The sequence below is a fragment of the Tachysurus fulvidraco genome, chromosome 23 (genome assembly GCF_022655615.1).
Source record: "Tachysurus fulvidraco isolate hzauxx_2018 chromosome 23, HZAU_PFXX_2.0, whole genome shotgun sequence".
Taxonomy (NCBI): domain Eukaryota; kingdom Metazoa; phylum Chordata; class Actinopteri; order Siluriformes; family Bagridae; genus Tachysurus; species Tachysurus fulvidraco.
In genome coordinates, this window is record NC_062540.1 from 3,417,282 (window position 1) to 3,434,404 (window position 17,123).

The window sequence follows — 17,123 nt, forward strand, 5'->3', positions numbered from 1 at the left end:
CTATTCCCCATCCCCCTACCCTTACATCTGTCCTGCATATCTCAGTGTACAGGGGAATAAAGTACAGACTCCATAAATCTACATACATTCACTGATAAGCTGGATATGAAATCAAAACAATATGCATCTACCTCTTCACTGGAGAGAGATGCATTGTGGGACATTTGCATCACATGATACTTCAGTGACATTGCTTGTTTTGTGTTGTTTTTGCCAAGAAACTGGAAAAGCACAACGAACACCATCATTTCCTTTCAGGTCCCCAGAACATCTGGCTCATGAGTACAATCACACACACACACACACACACACACACACACACACACACACACACACACACACACACTACATGTACGCATATCACATGAACATGTGTTGATATTATCCTTAGTAATAATATAATAGAAAAATATATAATAAAAACAATGAGGCATCATATGTTCAAAAGAATACCATCAACAGCTAACAGGGATCCTGAATAAACAAAACCACATGCCTCTGCATGTGTGTGTTTGTGTTTGTGTCTGTTTTGCTCAGGCCTGAGAGTGTGTAACAGACCCTAACCAATGGCAGCCGTTGTAAAATTCAGAGCTGCATGTTTATTGGTGATTAATATTTAACACCCCGTCATTTTCCCATCATTAACCCATTTCTGCGGTGAAGCCTGAAGGCATTCTGAGGAACAGGACACATGGCATTGCACCAACACCTTCCTGCAGTTGTAAAGCTTTGTAACAGTGTTTATTTAAGTGTTTCATTTTATCTGCACAACAGATCCTACAAATGTGCGAAAACTCCTCATGTGCTGAAATGTGGCCATTATCTTCCAGACATAATCGTAGACATGGCAGTACAGTATGTTTTGCATAGCTCAAGCAGAAGTACAGAATGCATATGGTAACTCACTAGCATAGTGTGACACTGTGTGGGCTGATCACAGTGGCTCGAGATGTGGATAATAAGTGCAGTTAATGAAAGTGACATGACATACGGCTAAGTACGGTGAACCATACTCAGAATTCATTCTCTGCATTTGACCCATCCAAAGTGCACACACACCCGGAGCAGTAGGGGGGTTCGGTGCCTAGCTCAAGGGCACCTCACCCGAGACTCAAACCCACAACCTTAGGATTACGAGTCAGACTTTCTAACCATTAGACCATGTTCCATTTCCTGTTTTGGTGCCCTTTATGTTGATCTCAGGGCTAATAACACTACAGCTAGCTTCATAATGGATGTTGTTTATTTATTAAGCTTGTTATTATTATTATTATTATTATTATTATTATTATACAAATTGGTGCTTTTATAGATTTATGCCTGAAACTAAAATAAAATAGTTATATATAAAAAAAAAACGTATTTAATAATTAGTAAAAAACACTTATTTATTTGGTTATTTATTCAATTTATTTATTCATTTATTACAATAATAATTCATTATTATTCACATCATTTGTCTTTATCTTTATTTGAAATCAGACAAAAACATCTCTCACAATGTATAAACATAACACAAAGAATATAAACCTGTTTTTTTTCCATTTAAAATCACATAGATTTAGAATTCCTTAAATTACTTAATTATTTTATTTAATAATATTAGGCTAAGATCTTAATTAGACTTAGATCTTAATTTTAAGACAAAATTGATCACCTCATCACACTGTATAGGGTTCTTTTATATTGATTTATTTCTGTAAATTGGAGCTCCTTCTCTCTCACACACCCACTCTTAAATCTTTTCCTCTTGTTTTTTCTTACTGAGACTGGAGGGCGTGAAATTGCCCGCTGAGATGGGACGTGTGATGCTAAAATGTGCACAGGCAGAAATTCTCATGCATTTTCAAACAAGATTATATGCTGTATTAAGTCCCCTTACGCAGGCTGTGATTTAATTAGCGTTAATAAATGGCCAATATCGCAGGCCGACAACAACACTCAACTGTCAAGTTCGATATTTATTCTCTCTGGAGCTGCACTCAGGAGACTGAAGGATGACAGGAAGATCATTCTCACTGTGAATTAATATTCCGTGCACAGCTAAATTGCACGGAATCATCATTAAAGATGCATTTCTGACATTCTGTCTGTAAATTCATTCATAAATGCAACGTTGGAAATCATCCTCATTCCTGGATCCTATTAAATGTTAGCTATTAATTATTAACTGTTATTGAGAGTTAATGTTTGATTTGAGGTTGAGCCTTGAACAATTGACCACTCTCTCTCTCTCTCTCTCTCTCTCTCTCTCTCTCTCTAAAAATACATATTGCTTTAAGTTTTTAGGTAATCCAGTAGTCAATTATAGATCATTTGTCTCGTATGCTCGAGTCAAAATTCAGTCAGGTTACTGCGGTGTATCATCTATTCAGACACCTGTCTTCCATCACAGACCTCTAAACATTGTTCCTCGCTTATTCTATTCTTCAGTCTCTTCCTGCACGACCGACAGACCAGACTGTCAAAAGAGCTCCAGCACATACAGGCAGATTCTTCCCCTCAGGGCTATAACAGAACAGACTACACATCACTTTCACACTATCGTTATACAGTTATTCACGAGGAGCTACTCATAATACTCTTACAATGTTCAATTCTCTATTTACTTTACTATCTAATAAAATAAAAAATGGATTCCAAATGACATAGATTCCAAATGACATCCTGCTTGGAGACTAAGCAGACATGTGGGAAAGATGCTCTGGGGTTATGAGAGCAAAGATTTACATTTTGGCCATCCCACAAAACACTACGTTTGTAAATCTGATGTTATTTGTAACATACATTATTTTTGACTACGTCAGCTCAAGGTGTGCAATTCCTAACATGTTTTTCAATGTGCCACGTGTTGCACCAATGCTCATGTAAAGAGGGGAGGAATGGAGAGAGAGAGAGAGAGAGAGAGAGAGAGAGAGAGAGAGAGAGAGAGAGAGAGAGAGAGAGAGGTTAAGGAAAGGAACTAACGAAATGGGAAAGAGTGATAGAGAAGTGGTTGAAACATTAACAGGTTCCGCCCCTGTAACTTTCCCCTCACAGACCAGAAGGCCTCTAACTCTTTACTCAGCTCTCTTCAAGCATCGTTCCTGTGTCCTGTCCTCGGAGTAATGGCTCTTATTTCTACTCTAACTCCGGTGTTCGTGGCCATCCTTTGCGTCGTCATGGCCTTCGTGTTTAAAACGTGGCGCAGGTCCGAGTTTTCCTCGTCTCAGAAATCCTCTAACGGCGGTGGAGAGAAGACACAAACCCGACCGTGGGTGGATGAGGACCTGCAGGACGACACCGAGATCAGCGGAAGAGAAAACGGTACGAAACAATCACAACCGTTTCGCCTTTGCACACAACCGTTTTCCCTTTGCGCACAACCTTTTCCCCTTTGCGCACAACCCTTTCCCCTTTGCGCACAACCGTTTCGCCTTTGCTACGAGTCAAAAACTGCTTTAAAATGTAGACTACTAATACTTTTAGCACTTTTAGCCTTTTTCCTGCTTGTAAACACAGTCTGCAAACTGATTTGTTCAGTAATGTGCATTGAAAATATGTCCATTTTGAACGAGTCGACTCTTTGATTCGTATCGTAAAAAGCAACCGACTCACATTTCCTTTCAAACTTCTGTTTAAAATCTCCGTGACCCACTCGTAGATAATCACGAATCATTGTATATATAACTAATCAGAAATTGTGCTGAAAAGAATGATATTAACTCAAAAGAGTCGACTCTTATCAGTAAGCTGAGCCGACTCACAGAATAGAGTCGGACTTGTTATATATGGTGTATATTTAGCTGTAGGAGCAGGAGTGCAAGTTTGTGTGCATAAATGATAATCATATGGTGTCCTTGCTCAAATGGGTATGTTTCATGCATTGTTTTAGTGGATACAGATAAAGATAAAGAATATTTCCAAATTGCACAATCAACTGTTAAAATCAATCCTAATTTCGTAGTAGTGACTGAATAGAGACTGTATGTACATGGAACATCATGGAACATCATACAATGACCTAACAGTGACCTGAAGAACACTGGAGCTTGAAAAAGAGTGCATCCTGAGAGTTTTTATTGAAAACAGACCACTTTTTCATACCTGCAGTTGGAGCACACAATAAAGTACGTTGGATTGTTCTGTGCTGATGTTTTTCAAGTCTCTTTTAAGCAGTCCTTTAATGCCAAAGAAGACAATGATGTCTGCAACCACAGACCGAAGTCAAGTGGATGAGGATCTGTGTTCCAGTAGGTTGAACTACAGTCGAGAGAAGTCCTCTAGAGTCAAAAGAGATGCTGACACTATAAAAATGTCTTGCACAAGAGATCATTCAGTGCTTATTCACATAGGACAGAAATTTCCTACAAATGTTTGCAAATTCATCGATACGACCCATGACCATGAACATTTATAGATGTTTTGAGATATTTAAATGGCTGTACGTATGTGTAGACCAGTGCAGTTATTCAGTAATGTGTTTTATACAGCAGCGCTGTTGAATCCTTGCTTGTGATTGGTCAGAAGATGTTGGATTATTTTTTTTTTATAACAGTAGCTCTGACTGCATTTCCAGCTACATCTATTTCTATACTAACAACTTGCTCAAAATTAGATTAAAAGCGTGCAAATATTATCCAGTCACTGGTGGTCTACATGTCTATAATCTTGTACCTCTTCAGTTAATATGTGGAGTAAAGAAATGCTGTAAAACCTGTAGCGATTTTCACCAACAGGACTAACACTATGAAGTGGCATAGAATTGTGCATAAGTACCGGGGACACAGCCATTAGAATAGATTAAGTTATTATATTATAGTAGATTTAGATATTGATATAGAATAAGTGTAGTTTATAAATTGCTGATGCGTCACTGTGTTTCGCTAACCATGCTCGTGATCAGCTGAATCTCATTTATTTTTCTCTGTAGAGGAAGATGATTGGGCAGAAGCAGGGACAGAAGATCTTGTCCATGTACCATACAATCCTCGTCGCTACACGAAGGAAGAAATGCTGGAGCGCTCCAAACACTTCTATGCCCTTTTGAATGAACGCCGGTCGGTCCGCTTCATCAGCTCGGAACCTGTTCCTCGAGAGGTGATCGATAACGTGATACGTGCGGCAGGTACTCACCACATTTCTCTGAGCTTCATATAATACATGAGCATTGTTAACATTATTGTAAAAATGGTATAACATATAACATTGTATAACTAGGAACTCTAAGTAATTCACAAGACTTATCACTGTTTTTTATTAATGCACTCGTTCTAATATAGTGTTTTCTATACTAACAACTTATATATGGACTCTCAATGTAAAGAGATTTAAAAACACCCAATACTGTGCGTTCAGGTCCTCCTGGGTTTGAGATTATCACATCAGGTGTGTTTAAGTCATTTTGGTCAGAGCAAGATGGTGCATCTTCTCTTAACAAAGAAAAAATAGAGTCAGGATTTTAAGGTGTACTTCGATAAAATGAAGAATACAGAATCAAACATTTTGTTTGTTTTAATCAGAACTAGAACGGATATTTCACTCAGCTGTATAAGTTGCTAGAGTGCAAACATGGTCCCCTGAAAACTCTAATAATATGTATGTGTGTGTGTGTGTGTAAGGCACGGCCCCAAGCGGTGCTCACACTGAGCCCTGGACGTTCGTGGTGGTGGGCGATGCCGAGACCAAACACAAAATCCGAGAGATCGTGGAAGAGGAAGAAGAGATCAACTACAGACAGAGGATGGGAGATAAATGGGTTCACGACCTGCGTCGACTCCGGTAAAGGTCATGCACGTGTGTGTTTATCAAAACTTCTATTGCACAAGCACTGTCTTGTGACTAATCTTTGTAATTGTAACGGCTAATAAAATAAAAGAACGACAAAAAAAAAAATCCATTGAGCAAATCCATTTTAGTGTTAATTTTTGTCATTCAGGACTAACTGGGTGAAGGAGTATCTGGACACAGCGCCGTATCTGATCCTTATCTTTAAGCAGACGTATGGAATAAAGCCGGATGGAAAGAAAAAGACTCACTACTACAATGAGATCAGTGTGTCTATCTCGTGTGGCCTCCTCCTGGCAGCTCTACAGGTATGGGTAAAACTTACACAACATGACCCACGCGGTGGGACACGTACACTTGTTATTTTCGAGTCACAATTTACTAAACAGATCTTTGATATAGAAAAAAAACACTGCTGCAGTTTTCCTTATTATGCTTAAAATGTTATAGTTTATAAAGGATTCCTGTACTGTAGGTGCTGTATCTGCTGACATTCTTCTCAAATCCTCAGAATGTAGGTCTGGTGACGGTAACGACCACACCTTTAAACTGTGGTCCTCAGCTCCGGGTCCTCCTTCACCGTCCAGTCAATGAGAAGCTTCTCATGCTGCTTCCTGTCGGTTATCCCGCTCCAGATGCCACCGTGCCTGATCTAACACGCAAGGAACTCGAGGACATCATGGTGTATGTGTGACGTTACTAAAAAATCCACTGTGTTCCCGTTTAGCTTTATAATACAGTATCAGTGTAATAGACTTCTGGAGAACATGTTGGAAGTGTTTTGAAATTACAGCGGACATTTTCTGATCATGTTTAAATGGACAGTGAAATGATTAGAGACTGGAAAGAAATGTTGATGAAGTTGATAATGTGATTCGTGTGTGCAGTTTATGCTTTCAAGGATGTAAGATTTTTTTTAAGACAGGTTTTTAAGCCAGTGCTTCCTTGCTTTAAGCCCCCCATTTTCTAGGCCTGATTTAAAAAAAAAACACGGATAGAAAATGCAGACATAATGCTGCTGAATGTAAATGAGACACATCTTTGTTTTTGTCAAACCTCTCCCACTTTCTGAATAGCACTTAAGGCTGTAGTTATGTCTAAATATTCCCACTACACAATTTCTGTATTAAATCCTCACTACAAACCCTCTTAACTCATCTACGTCTACAGCGGATAAATTAATATCTGGTATATCTGTGTGCCATAGTTTGTCATAGGAGCGGTTTGTATTTAAGTTTCTTGGTAAATGACAACCCAAATATTGACACACGTTCGTCTTTACTTTCTAAATCCTACTGTATAAATTATATATACCTTAAGTAAATATCACAGGGCGGTGTATGAGCATGGATTATTTCTGCACCAGAAAATTTCAAATTTCTGTAAGAAGCCTGAAATGATTAAAAAAAAAAAAGCCAGTATTGCAAATTACAATATTTATTATTTATATACATATAATTATAGGTGTGGACTTTTATTTTATGTAGTTGTTTGATTTAAATTATCTAGAGAAGAGTCCACCTTACAAGATATTAATATAGAATTGACAACGCTACACTATATGTCTAATATTAAAAAAGTGAAAGTAAGAATATAAATTACAGATTTTTTACAAATTTGTCCGTTATCTCAACAAAGACAGCTGCACTGTTCACGCATCGTGACTTTTATTTTAAAATTTCGACTCGGTTGACTTCGGGACTATTCGTGACCGGAAATGACGCTGTTGTCGACACCGGCAGCTCCCCATTGCGGGTGATCTTCCTATACACTCCAGATAATCGTGACCGGACCGCGGTGCCGCTGTCATCATGGCTCTGTATGAATATGTCACCCAGGAGCAGCTCTGCGGCTTTGATAAATATAAGGTGAGGTTTGATTATCTGATATTTAACTTTGTATTATTCACACACAGCTAGTGCTAGTTAGGCTAAGATGCTAACAATGCTAATATTGACGGTATTGTACGGTTGTGTTAGCCGGTTAGCTTTTATACCCTCTGTTACATTTATCAAAACTCACTTTATACATACTATATATATTTTTCCAACATTTGTACCTATACATGTAGCGTGTACGTTCGGTCAAAGTTAGCTTAGAAGTGAAAAAGAATTGCCTGTCAGAAATTTGGGCTGGGTAGCGTCTAGTAGTGACTTACATCCAGGACTTGTTCTAAATACCAATTAGTTATATATATAGTGCACTAGGTAGGGCGTAGGGAGCCTTTATTTCAAGTGCTGTGAAGTGCGCGCGTGTAGGTTGCAAAGAGTCGTTTGGTAAAGAGCCGCGTTATGCCACGTTAATGTGGAGGTAAATCTCGATGTATTGATACATTGTGGAACGATATATTTTAGCGATTTCTTATGTGTTTATTTGTTTTTTAATTTTTATAAATGTATTTTTATTATTATTATTTGTATTATTGGAACGTAGCCCCCCCCCAAATCCATTACTTTTGAACATTAACAGTTTAAGTAGACATTATATATTGTACAATTACCTCTAAGTATTGTGGTTATATAACATTTTTTATTATTTAATCTTTGGTTTAAGAGTAGAATGTAGAGATGATGAGGAGAGAGAGAGAGAGAGAGAGAGAGAGAGAGTGCTGAATAAAGACTAAAGCCCTGCTGCATCTCTCTGTTTAGGTAGAAAATAATTGACGTTGCATTGTGGGTAATGTAGGGAACTGTTAACGAAAGTGAATGCAGACCGTAAACCTGTCAGAGAGATATGATTAAAGGAGCAGATGAGCTGCTTCTTTAAGAGAAGACAGGGCTGTGATTTCCTCGATAGATCATGTAGCAGGGTGTCTGTGTACCTTGGCATCTTCTCGTGTGTTTGGGGGTCATCATGCAACCGATCTTTACTCTGTTTGGAGCACATTAACATTGTGTGTGCAAGAATAAATATTCCTTTGGCCCAGTTGGCAGATTTTTCTGACCGAGGGCATTAATGTTGTGATCGGCATGTTATTATTCAGACTTTTCTAACTGTCTAAAAAAACATTTCAGAAGTGAAGTCACATGGCTTATATAACGTTCTGTATTCAATCTGAACCATCATATGCATAACAACTTCTAGTTTCACCTTATTCCTCTCTAATTACTTCTTTCTTTTCCCCTTATTGCTTTAATCCCATGTGATTTTGTTTCTTCTTTCCTCTCTCGGGGTATTGTTAGGTGACGGAAACTACTCAAAAAGCTAAAATTCCATAATCTGAGAAAAAAAATGTAAATGTACTTATAGCAAATCAACCAGAGCGTACTCGGTCCAAGCTACATTCATAAGATATGAACATGCTGCTTCTCATAATGATATATTAGGGTGTGAAGGGGTTTGGGGGGCGTGGAAGTGTGATGTGATGTGACAAGGCTAGAAAGTGTGATGTGATATATAACGTATGCTGATATATAACGCATGCAGGGATCTGCATTAGGATCTGTTCATCCTCCTGTAGAAGAGTTCATGAGTCCTTTATACTTCTCTTTATTTTTGCACATCTATCGTACAAACATTACATTTTCTTATTCGAATGGAAAGTTCCGCTGAATCACTAACGCCTTCCGCTCAATACATGCATTAGATCTGACACTATCGCTATAACTGGTAGCAATAATCTGGACATCTGAAGCATCATCGGAACAGAATTGATTTAGACATTCGGTTGGAACGTTCCGGAAATGTATGCTATATTAGATTAGGTTAAAATGCACCACTCTTTTACAGTCACATAGTGTGAGTAATGCGACTGTTTAAACCGAGAGACACACGGTGTGCTACTTTTCTGCTCTACACACCTGATTAAATTATTTAGTTTTTGAGTATAAGTATTTAATATTTATTTTTATTATAAGTATTTGAGTCAAGACTCGCTAAACCACCAGAACAACCACTGATTTCAAATTCTGTGTCTGGTCTAAGTATTTTACCTCAGAGGTGTGGCAGCAAATATGCAAAATATGACATTATTTAGGTGTCAGGTAAGTAACGCACTGCTAATCTCACCATCTCAGGACATGGTGCTTTTTTGAGGTCTGTGTTGATCTGAATAGAGATGATGATGATTATCATTATGTTCATTGTAGCAAGACCGACATGGAATGGCTCCATAATACAGATTGTGGATGAGTGAGGGAGAGTGTGCGAAAGAGTGGGTGGGAGGGAGGGTGTGTGGGAGTGGGTGAGGGGGGAGGGTGTGTGGGTGGGGGGAGTAGGTGTGGGAGTGGGTGAGGGGGGAGAGTGGGTGTAGGAGAGGGAGTGTGCGAGGGAGGGAGTGGGGGGAGAGGGAGGGAGGGAGAGTGTGCGAGGGAGTGGGGGGGGGGTGTGTGAGGGAGTGGGAGAGTGTGTGGGTGAGGAGGGAGAGTGTGTGGGTGAGGAGGAAGAGTGTGCATGAGAGAGTGAGTGAGGGAAAGCGTGTGAGTGTGAGTATGCGAGTGTGTGAAGGAGAGCCTGTGAGTGCATGTGACAAAAATCCTCACTCCTGTTACTTCTGTTTTGTCCGTGCTCTCAGTACAGTGCTGTGGACACCAACCCACTCTCCATCTATATCATGCACCCCTTCTGGAACGCCATGGTGAAGGTGAGAAAGTCACATCATGCTTTCAGTCATCACTTTCACAACGACCAAAAATCTTTATATTGTTTATACCCAAAAAGGGCAAAGATTGTTTTTTTTTTCTTCTATGGACGTCCTCCTGGTTCAACACTGAAATGAAGAGAATTCGTTTTTTTTTGTTCTTCTGCTTTATTCTGTAGACAGCATTGGTTTAGACACCACAGAGGTCTTATTAAACGCTGTGTGTTTTAGCCGCGTTTGCCTTTCTCTCACTCTGTCTAATAAAATTCAAGGATGCAACTTTAATGAGTTCTCCACTTAGATCTTATTACAATTACAAGACAGACCACACCTAATACAAAAACAACAACCTCTCTCTCTCTCTCTCTCTCTCTCTCTCTCTCTCTCTCTCTCTCTCTCTCTCTCTCTCTCTCAGATCTTACCCACATGGCTGGCTCCTAACCTCATCACCTTCACTGGGTTCATGTTCCTTGTGCTGAACTTTGCCATCTTATCCTTCTATGACTTTGACTTTTACGCATCAGGTGAGTGTGTAATGTGTGCGCGCGCGTGTGTGTGTGTGAGTGAGTGAGTGTGTGAGAGAAGGAGATAGAAAGGGAGATGAGAGAGAGTTATCGTTATGAACTGCAGGTTATCATGACATAAGTTTAAAGTCTTCTCTCTCTATCTCTTTCTCTATCTCTCTCTCTCTCTCACACTTTATTTCCTAGTTTCAATTTTTTTTGACTCCTTTGTGTTTCAAGCTGGAACACGTCTACCTGTAGAACTGCATTAAAGTGTAACAACACCCTGTGAATCATCTGCTTATTAACATGAACACACAGTGCAAAATGTCCAACGCACCCTGGACCTTCTCACTCGACTTACGCAAGTCAATAGTTAACCGAACCCGTGTTTTGTGACTCATTCATATATATGTGTGTTTGTGTGTGTTTTAGCGGACGGTCATGCACACGTGCCAAGTTGGGTTTGGATAGCTGCAGGCCTCTTCAACTTCCTGGCATACACACTAGGTAAGTGTGAGAGAGAGAGCGCGCGTGTGTGTGAGAGAGAGAGAGAGAGAGAGAGAGAGAGAGAGCGTGAGAGGATTAGTTTTAATTAGTAGCAGCAGTGTGTAAATGTTGCGGTGTGGCAGTGTGACACATACATGTGATGACACTAACATTCACACTCAGCTCTCGAATGAATTTCCATCTCAGTAGTATGTCTGACTTTAAGAAATTAAGACGCTGAGCAGTGTTGTAATGTAACGAAGTAAAAATACTTCGCTACCGTTCGCTTAAGTAAAAATTTCAGGTATCTACTTTACTTCGCTATTTAAATTTATGTCAACTTTCACTTTTACTCCACTACATTTCCTAGATAAAATGTATACTTTTATTCCACTATATTTCCTAGATAAAATGTATACTTTTATTCCACTATATTTCCAATACGCATCTTCGTTACTCGTTACTACAAAATAAAATCATAAGACATGAGTGTGACTGCAATAAGGGAGGTTTGGCGAATCGCTGCTCCTAGAGTGTCACTGCACGTCCGCATGCACGCTCTACGGAGAAGCACAGGTACGCGCAGCGTGCACGCGCAGTCAGAGCTGGAGGCGTTTATCTATAACGGCGGCAACCAAAAGCAGTGAAATGTCACTATTCTTATTACCAGAGTTGATAACACAAACAAAATATTAATGCAATATCAGTACTAAATAAAAATAACTATTGATTTGGTTTTTGTCTTGTGAATATTAGTTTATCAATGACTGCATTCATCGGACACACTGTTTGTAGAGAATGCACACATACATGAACTGATTTGATTCAAGACTGGCATCATTACATCATGCATAAAATTTTGGTGTCCACTTTTGCCATTTAATATTACCATAACTTTTGGCTTACTATGTAGTCATATAATATATAATATAAAACTCGTCTTGTTTTAAATTCTCACTGAGGGCTAAAACCCCTTATGCCTACCAAAAATCACTGAAATATTACTTTTTACTTTTACTTCAAATACTTAAGTACATTAAATATCAGAAAATGACTTTTGATTCGTAAGTACAGTAAATATCAGATACTTTAAGACTTTTACTTGAGTAATATTCTAAAAGGTGACTTTCACTTCTACCAAAGTCTTTTTCTAGTACTTTTACTCAAGTATTGCTTTCTAGTACTTTATACAACACTGACGCTGAGGAGTTCTGTTGTAGGAAACTCATCAACAGCAGGGTGTTGTGATGTGGGCAAGACTGTGGATAAGTGTGTGTGTGTGTGTGTGTGTGTAGACGGTGTAGATGGAAAGCAGGCTCGCAGGACAGACTCGAGCACTCCTCTGGGTGAACTGTTTGACCACGGCTTAGACAGCTGGGCGTGTGTGTTCTTCGTGAGCTCCATATACTCTGTGTTCGGGCGCGGTGAGAGCGGAGTCAGCGTGCTCACACTCTACGGACTGCTCTGGGTCGTCCTCTTCTCTTTCATCCTCTCACACTGGGAGAAATACAACACCGGCGTGCTCTTCCTGCCCTGGGGCTACGACATCAGCCAAGTGGTAAGAGATGATCGTCTACAGCAAACACACACACGCGCACACACACAAATACACACTAAATTGCAAAGGAACTCAGCGAGTCACGAGCATACAGGTTAAGGTGTAGAGGAGTCAGTGCTTTAGGCAGATTCAAGAGGAGCTGTTTGCTTGCACAACGCAGAGGTTTTATGATGTGATTCCCTGATATGATTATTCTTATTTGATTCCCCTGTGTTGATTCCCTTCATGCGATTCCCCTCATGTCAATTTCTGATGTGATTTTCTTTCTCCATCATTTGTAATGGTGATGTGATCCAACCATATGATTCCCTAATATGATTCCCTGATGTAATTCAGTAGTGAATAAGACATTATATTATTTCACACATTAATAATGTATCATTGTGTATTGTGACCTTTCCCCCCCCCCAATACATCTATTAGACAATCTCTATCGTGTACATCATCACAGCTGTGGTCGGGGTGGAGACGTGGTATAAGCCACTGATCTGGAACATTCTCTACAGGGACATCTTCGTCGTCATGATCCTGGGTGAGAGTCTTGTGCTTGTCAGTTCAAGCTTGGTTTGTGCTTTCTTTAACATGATTCCACTTTGTTCAGATCTCACTGGTCAGATTTATTTTCTTGCTAAGGCTAAGGATTTACTATAAGGGCTTTAGAAGTGCCAGAGCTTTATAAAGTCTCATCGTTGCCTGCCTTACAGGTTGTCTGTTTGCCGTAACGCTACCAATGAGCCTTTACAACGTCTTTAAGTAAGTGTCGCTCCTTTGAATCAGTTTTTATTGGTCTTGGCCTTATGGGTTTTTTTTCTGTTTTTTCTTCAAGCTAAAAGTATATCCAATTAATGGCTAAAGGTTTGGTTCGTCCACCCTTAAAAGCGTCGAAAAATATCTTCTGCGATGTGATTTCTGTTATTTCAGTGTCTGCTGTGTAAATAACAGTGTTTACAGAAAGTGATGATGATTTCGTACAGGGCGTACCGCAGTAACACGCTGAAGCATAGCTCTGTGTACGAGGCCTTCCTGCCCTTCTTCTCGCCCGTACTCCTCTTCATCCTCGCCACACTGTGGGTCTTCCTGTCTCCCAGCAACGTCCTAGAGCTGCAGCCTCGACTCTTTTTCCTGATGGTCGGAACAGCCTTCGCCAACGTTACTGTGAGTACAACACACACACACATACACACACACACAGCATTGTTTCCCTGGTATGCCTAAAGTCGCCATATACACAAGGGACCTCTTGTGTTGTGTGTCTGCAGCTTTCTGTCTGTCTCTTTGTCTTCTTCTCTCGCTGCATCGCAACCTTAATAACATTTTATCGGCATGAATGCGACCTCATATTATCAGATATTCAGGGAATTTCTAGAATAAGAACGTTATAATAACGAGAAATGTAATTGATCGGCGTAATTGTAGTCCTTTCTTTTAGTGCCTCTTCTCTTTTTGCCCCGTCTTGATGGAGCAAAATTGTTGACTGTTGCTGTTAACGTTTAATTGCTATTCCCCATGATGCATTGCTTCTACAATACCCATGTGTTCAGGTGCTCTCTGCTAAACATAATAAACATACAAAGCTGCAGTTATGTTGATCTCTCACATACTTTTCTCTCTCTCTCACCCCCCCCTCACTCTCACTCTCTCACTCTATCTCTCTCTCTCGCTCTCAGTGCAAGCTGATCGTGTGTCAGATGAGTAACACACGCTGCCAGCCTCTGAGCTGGATGTTGTTGCCGATGGTGTTGGTGGTGTTTCTGGTGATCTCTGGAGTGGTGCAGCAAAGTGAGACAGTTCTGTTGTACGTCTGGGCAGCTGTAGTCATCCTCGCACACATACACTACGGAGTTTCAGTCGTGCGTATACACACACACACACACACACGTATGCAAATACACTGTTACCGAGCTTGAGTAACTTCTTGAGTAACTTCTCTTTTGTTCGTCTGTAGGTGAGACAGCTGAGCGGTCACTTTAAGATCTATGCGTTCTCGTTGAAGAAGCTCAGATCGGACTGACAGGAGGAGGAGAAGATCGGCCTGACGGCGGCGGAGGTCTAAATAGTCGGAGCGTCCTTCTCGTCCACCGCCAAGACACACCTCAAACCAGGAAACCAAAAGCTGCTGACCGAACACGCCTTCTCTCACCCGAACACGCAGGACATAGGAATGTAGGAAGACTCTTATTCCTCCTCGTCCTAAGTGGAGCTGCGTTACGGGATCAGCTGCGGGCGGTTTGGCTTCTTTAGCGTCCGCTGAGCAGATTCGCTTGTTTCCTACGGAAATGCACTTTCTGCCAAGATACAGGAGCCTGGAATGATTAACACACATCCACATGCTTAAACCTTACTCCATAAACACACACACATTCACATGCAACAACCTACCAGGTGTTAACATGTAACACATGAATGTTTTGTACATTTTTGTCTTGGGCCATTTTATTTGGATTTATTTCTGGCTTTTTTTTATTGAAGTCTCAAAAAGAAAAAGAAAAGGTGACTTTTTCTAATTTATGGCATTACAGGAGCATAGTGCAGATGAAGTGGACAGTTGAATATAGCAGACTTTATTTTTGGAGGTATTCTAGGTTAGATTTTTACTTTCCTGTGGTGTTCTTATCGGACCTCCGAGCGTCAGGCGGAGCATCAGCTGTAATAAACCACTCACGGACCTCAGAAGCTCCTTCGATGATCAACACGTGGTTTTATGGGGCCTGACCTTTCACCACTGCAACCCCACCCAATTTCAGCTTAATTTTTTTTCCTTTACCTTTTTTACGTTGGTGATGGTGTGTCAGTGTGCCGATTTTCCTTTTTTTCCTTTTAACTAGTCAGCTTTTATTGAGTTTATTTGCGCTTAAATGAAGAGTGCGTTTCAAAGCCTACCCAGGAGAGGGCGCACTCGGAGTGAGCGAGTGGCACCTCGCTCCGTTCTCTAAACGCAATAAAAGCGCTAGTCATCTCTCGTCAGTTCTTTCCCTTTTTTCTGGTCTTTAGCTTTTTTATTATTATAATTACAAGTTTGACTCCAGCTTTCATAAACGTACAAAGTGTCAGTGTGTGTGTACTGTAGTGTGTGTGTACTGTAGTATGCGTGCAAGTGTGTGTGTATACCAGTGTGTGTGTGCATGCCAGTGTGTGTGTGTGTACTGTAGTATGCGTGCCAGTGTGTGTGCGTGCCAGTGTGTGTGTGTGCGTGCCAGTGTGTGTGTGTGCGTGCCAGTGTGTGTGTGTGCGTGCCAGTGTGTGTGTGTGCGTGCCAGTGTGTGTGTGTGCGTGCCAGTGTGTGTGTGTGTGTGCGTGCCAGTGTGCCTGTGTGCGCGCGCCTGTGTGTGCGCGCGCCTGTGTGTGCGCGTGCCTGTGTGTGCGCGTGCGTGTGTGTGTATATGCCTGTGTGTGTGTATATATATGTGTGTGTGTGTGTGTGTATATGCCTGTGTGTGTGTGTGTGTGTGTGTGTATGTATATGCATGTGTGTGTATGCCTCTGTGTGTGTGTGTGTGTATGCCTGTGTGTGTGTCAGTGTGTGTGTGAGCATCTTGTTAACTCTGGACACTTCATGATACTGTCACCATAGGATCAGGGTCAGTCTGTGAAATCCATAAGTTAATACTTGATGTTGATGATGTAATATAGTGTATTATCACAAAAGCTACTGTTCTAATCATTTTTTTAATAAAATCAAATTTATGAGATCCTCCAGGGGGCGTGGCCTCGAAACATGACATTGACGGTAACCTTGTCTCCCACTGGCGTGCAAATGCAAACGGACTGCGGAAAAACTCGTTCCTTCAAAACGCTGAACCCTGATTCTTTAGGGCGTTTATGATGAAATAGTTGCGTTTCTGTGTGTCGTGTTGACCGTGTAACAGCTACACGGCTATTTCATAAACAATTTTGCACAAGGTCAGTACCTGATGTATATCAGGCTTTTTATTTTACTGTATTTTATTTTTCTATTTTAGACACCGTTTTTTTTAAATGGTGCTCTAATGTCAGGTTTCAGGAAGCGAGCCAATGCGTTTAAAGGAGAACTCTAGTGTGTTTTCAGTTTCATATCTATGTCGATGTAGCGTATGCGGGATTTTTTTCTAATTAACTTAAATAATAAAATTTTCCTGTTTTGCTAAAAGCAGAAAAAAGACTAATCACATCTAGGTGCAGATGTTGAATTTCATTGAAAATGTATTCAAAATAGTAAACTAGCATGAAATGAAAACTAGCAAGGAAAGTT

General features: G+C 40.4%; 2 protein-coding genes across 2 annotated transcripts; both read left to right on the forward strand.

Moving 5' to 3' along the window:
- The first annotated feature begins 2,917 nt into the window (after positions 1 to 2,917).
- On the forward strand, positions 2,918 to 7,031 carry iyd (iodotyrosine deiodinase). The gene is made up of 5 exons (XM_027145085.2): positions 2,918 to 3,306; positions 4,913 to 5,107; positions 5,601 to 5,760; positions 5,918 to 6,074; positions 6,278 to 7,031. Exons 1-5 carry the CDS (start codon positions 3,108 to 3,110, stop codon positions 6,458 to 6,460), a joined length of 894 nt encoding a protein of 297 aa, XP_027000886.2. The 5' UTR covers positions 2,918 to 3,107; the 3' UTR covers positions 6,461 to 7,031.
- Positions 7,032 to 7,472: 441 nt separating this feature from the next.
- Positions 7,473 to 15,859, forward strand: selenoi (selenoprotein I). The gene is made up of 10 exons (XM_027145083.2): positions 7,473 to 7,634; positions 10,280 to 10,348; positions 10,761 to 10,869; positions 11,284 to 11,358; positions 12,633 to 12,895; positions 13,319 to 13,427; positions 13,600 to 13,648; positions 13,870 to 14,050; positions 14,563 to 14,745; positions 14,841 to 15,859. The coding sequence occupies exons 1-10, from the start codon at positions 7,578 to 7,580 to the stop codon at positions 14,946 to 14,948; spliced, it is 1,203 nt and encodes a 400-aa protein (XP_027000884.1). The 5' UTR covers positions 7,473 to 7,577; the 3' UTR covers positions 14,949 to 15,859.
- Positions 15,860 to 17,123: the final 1,264 nt, after the last annotated feature.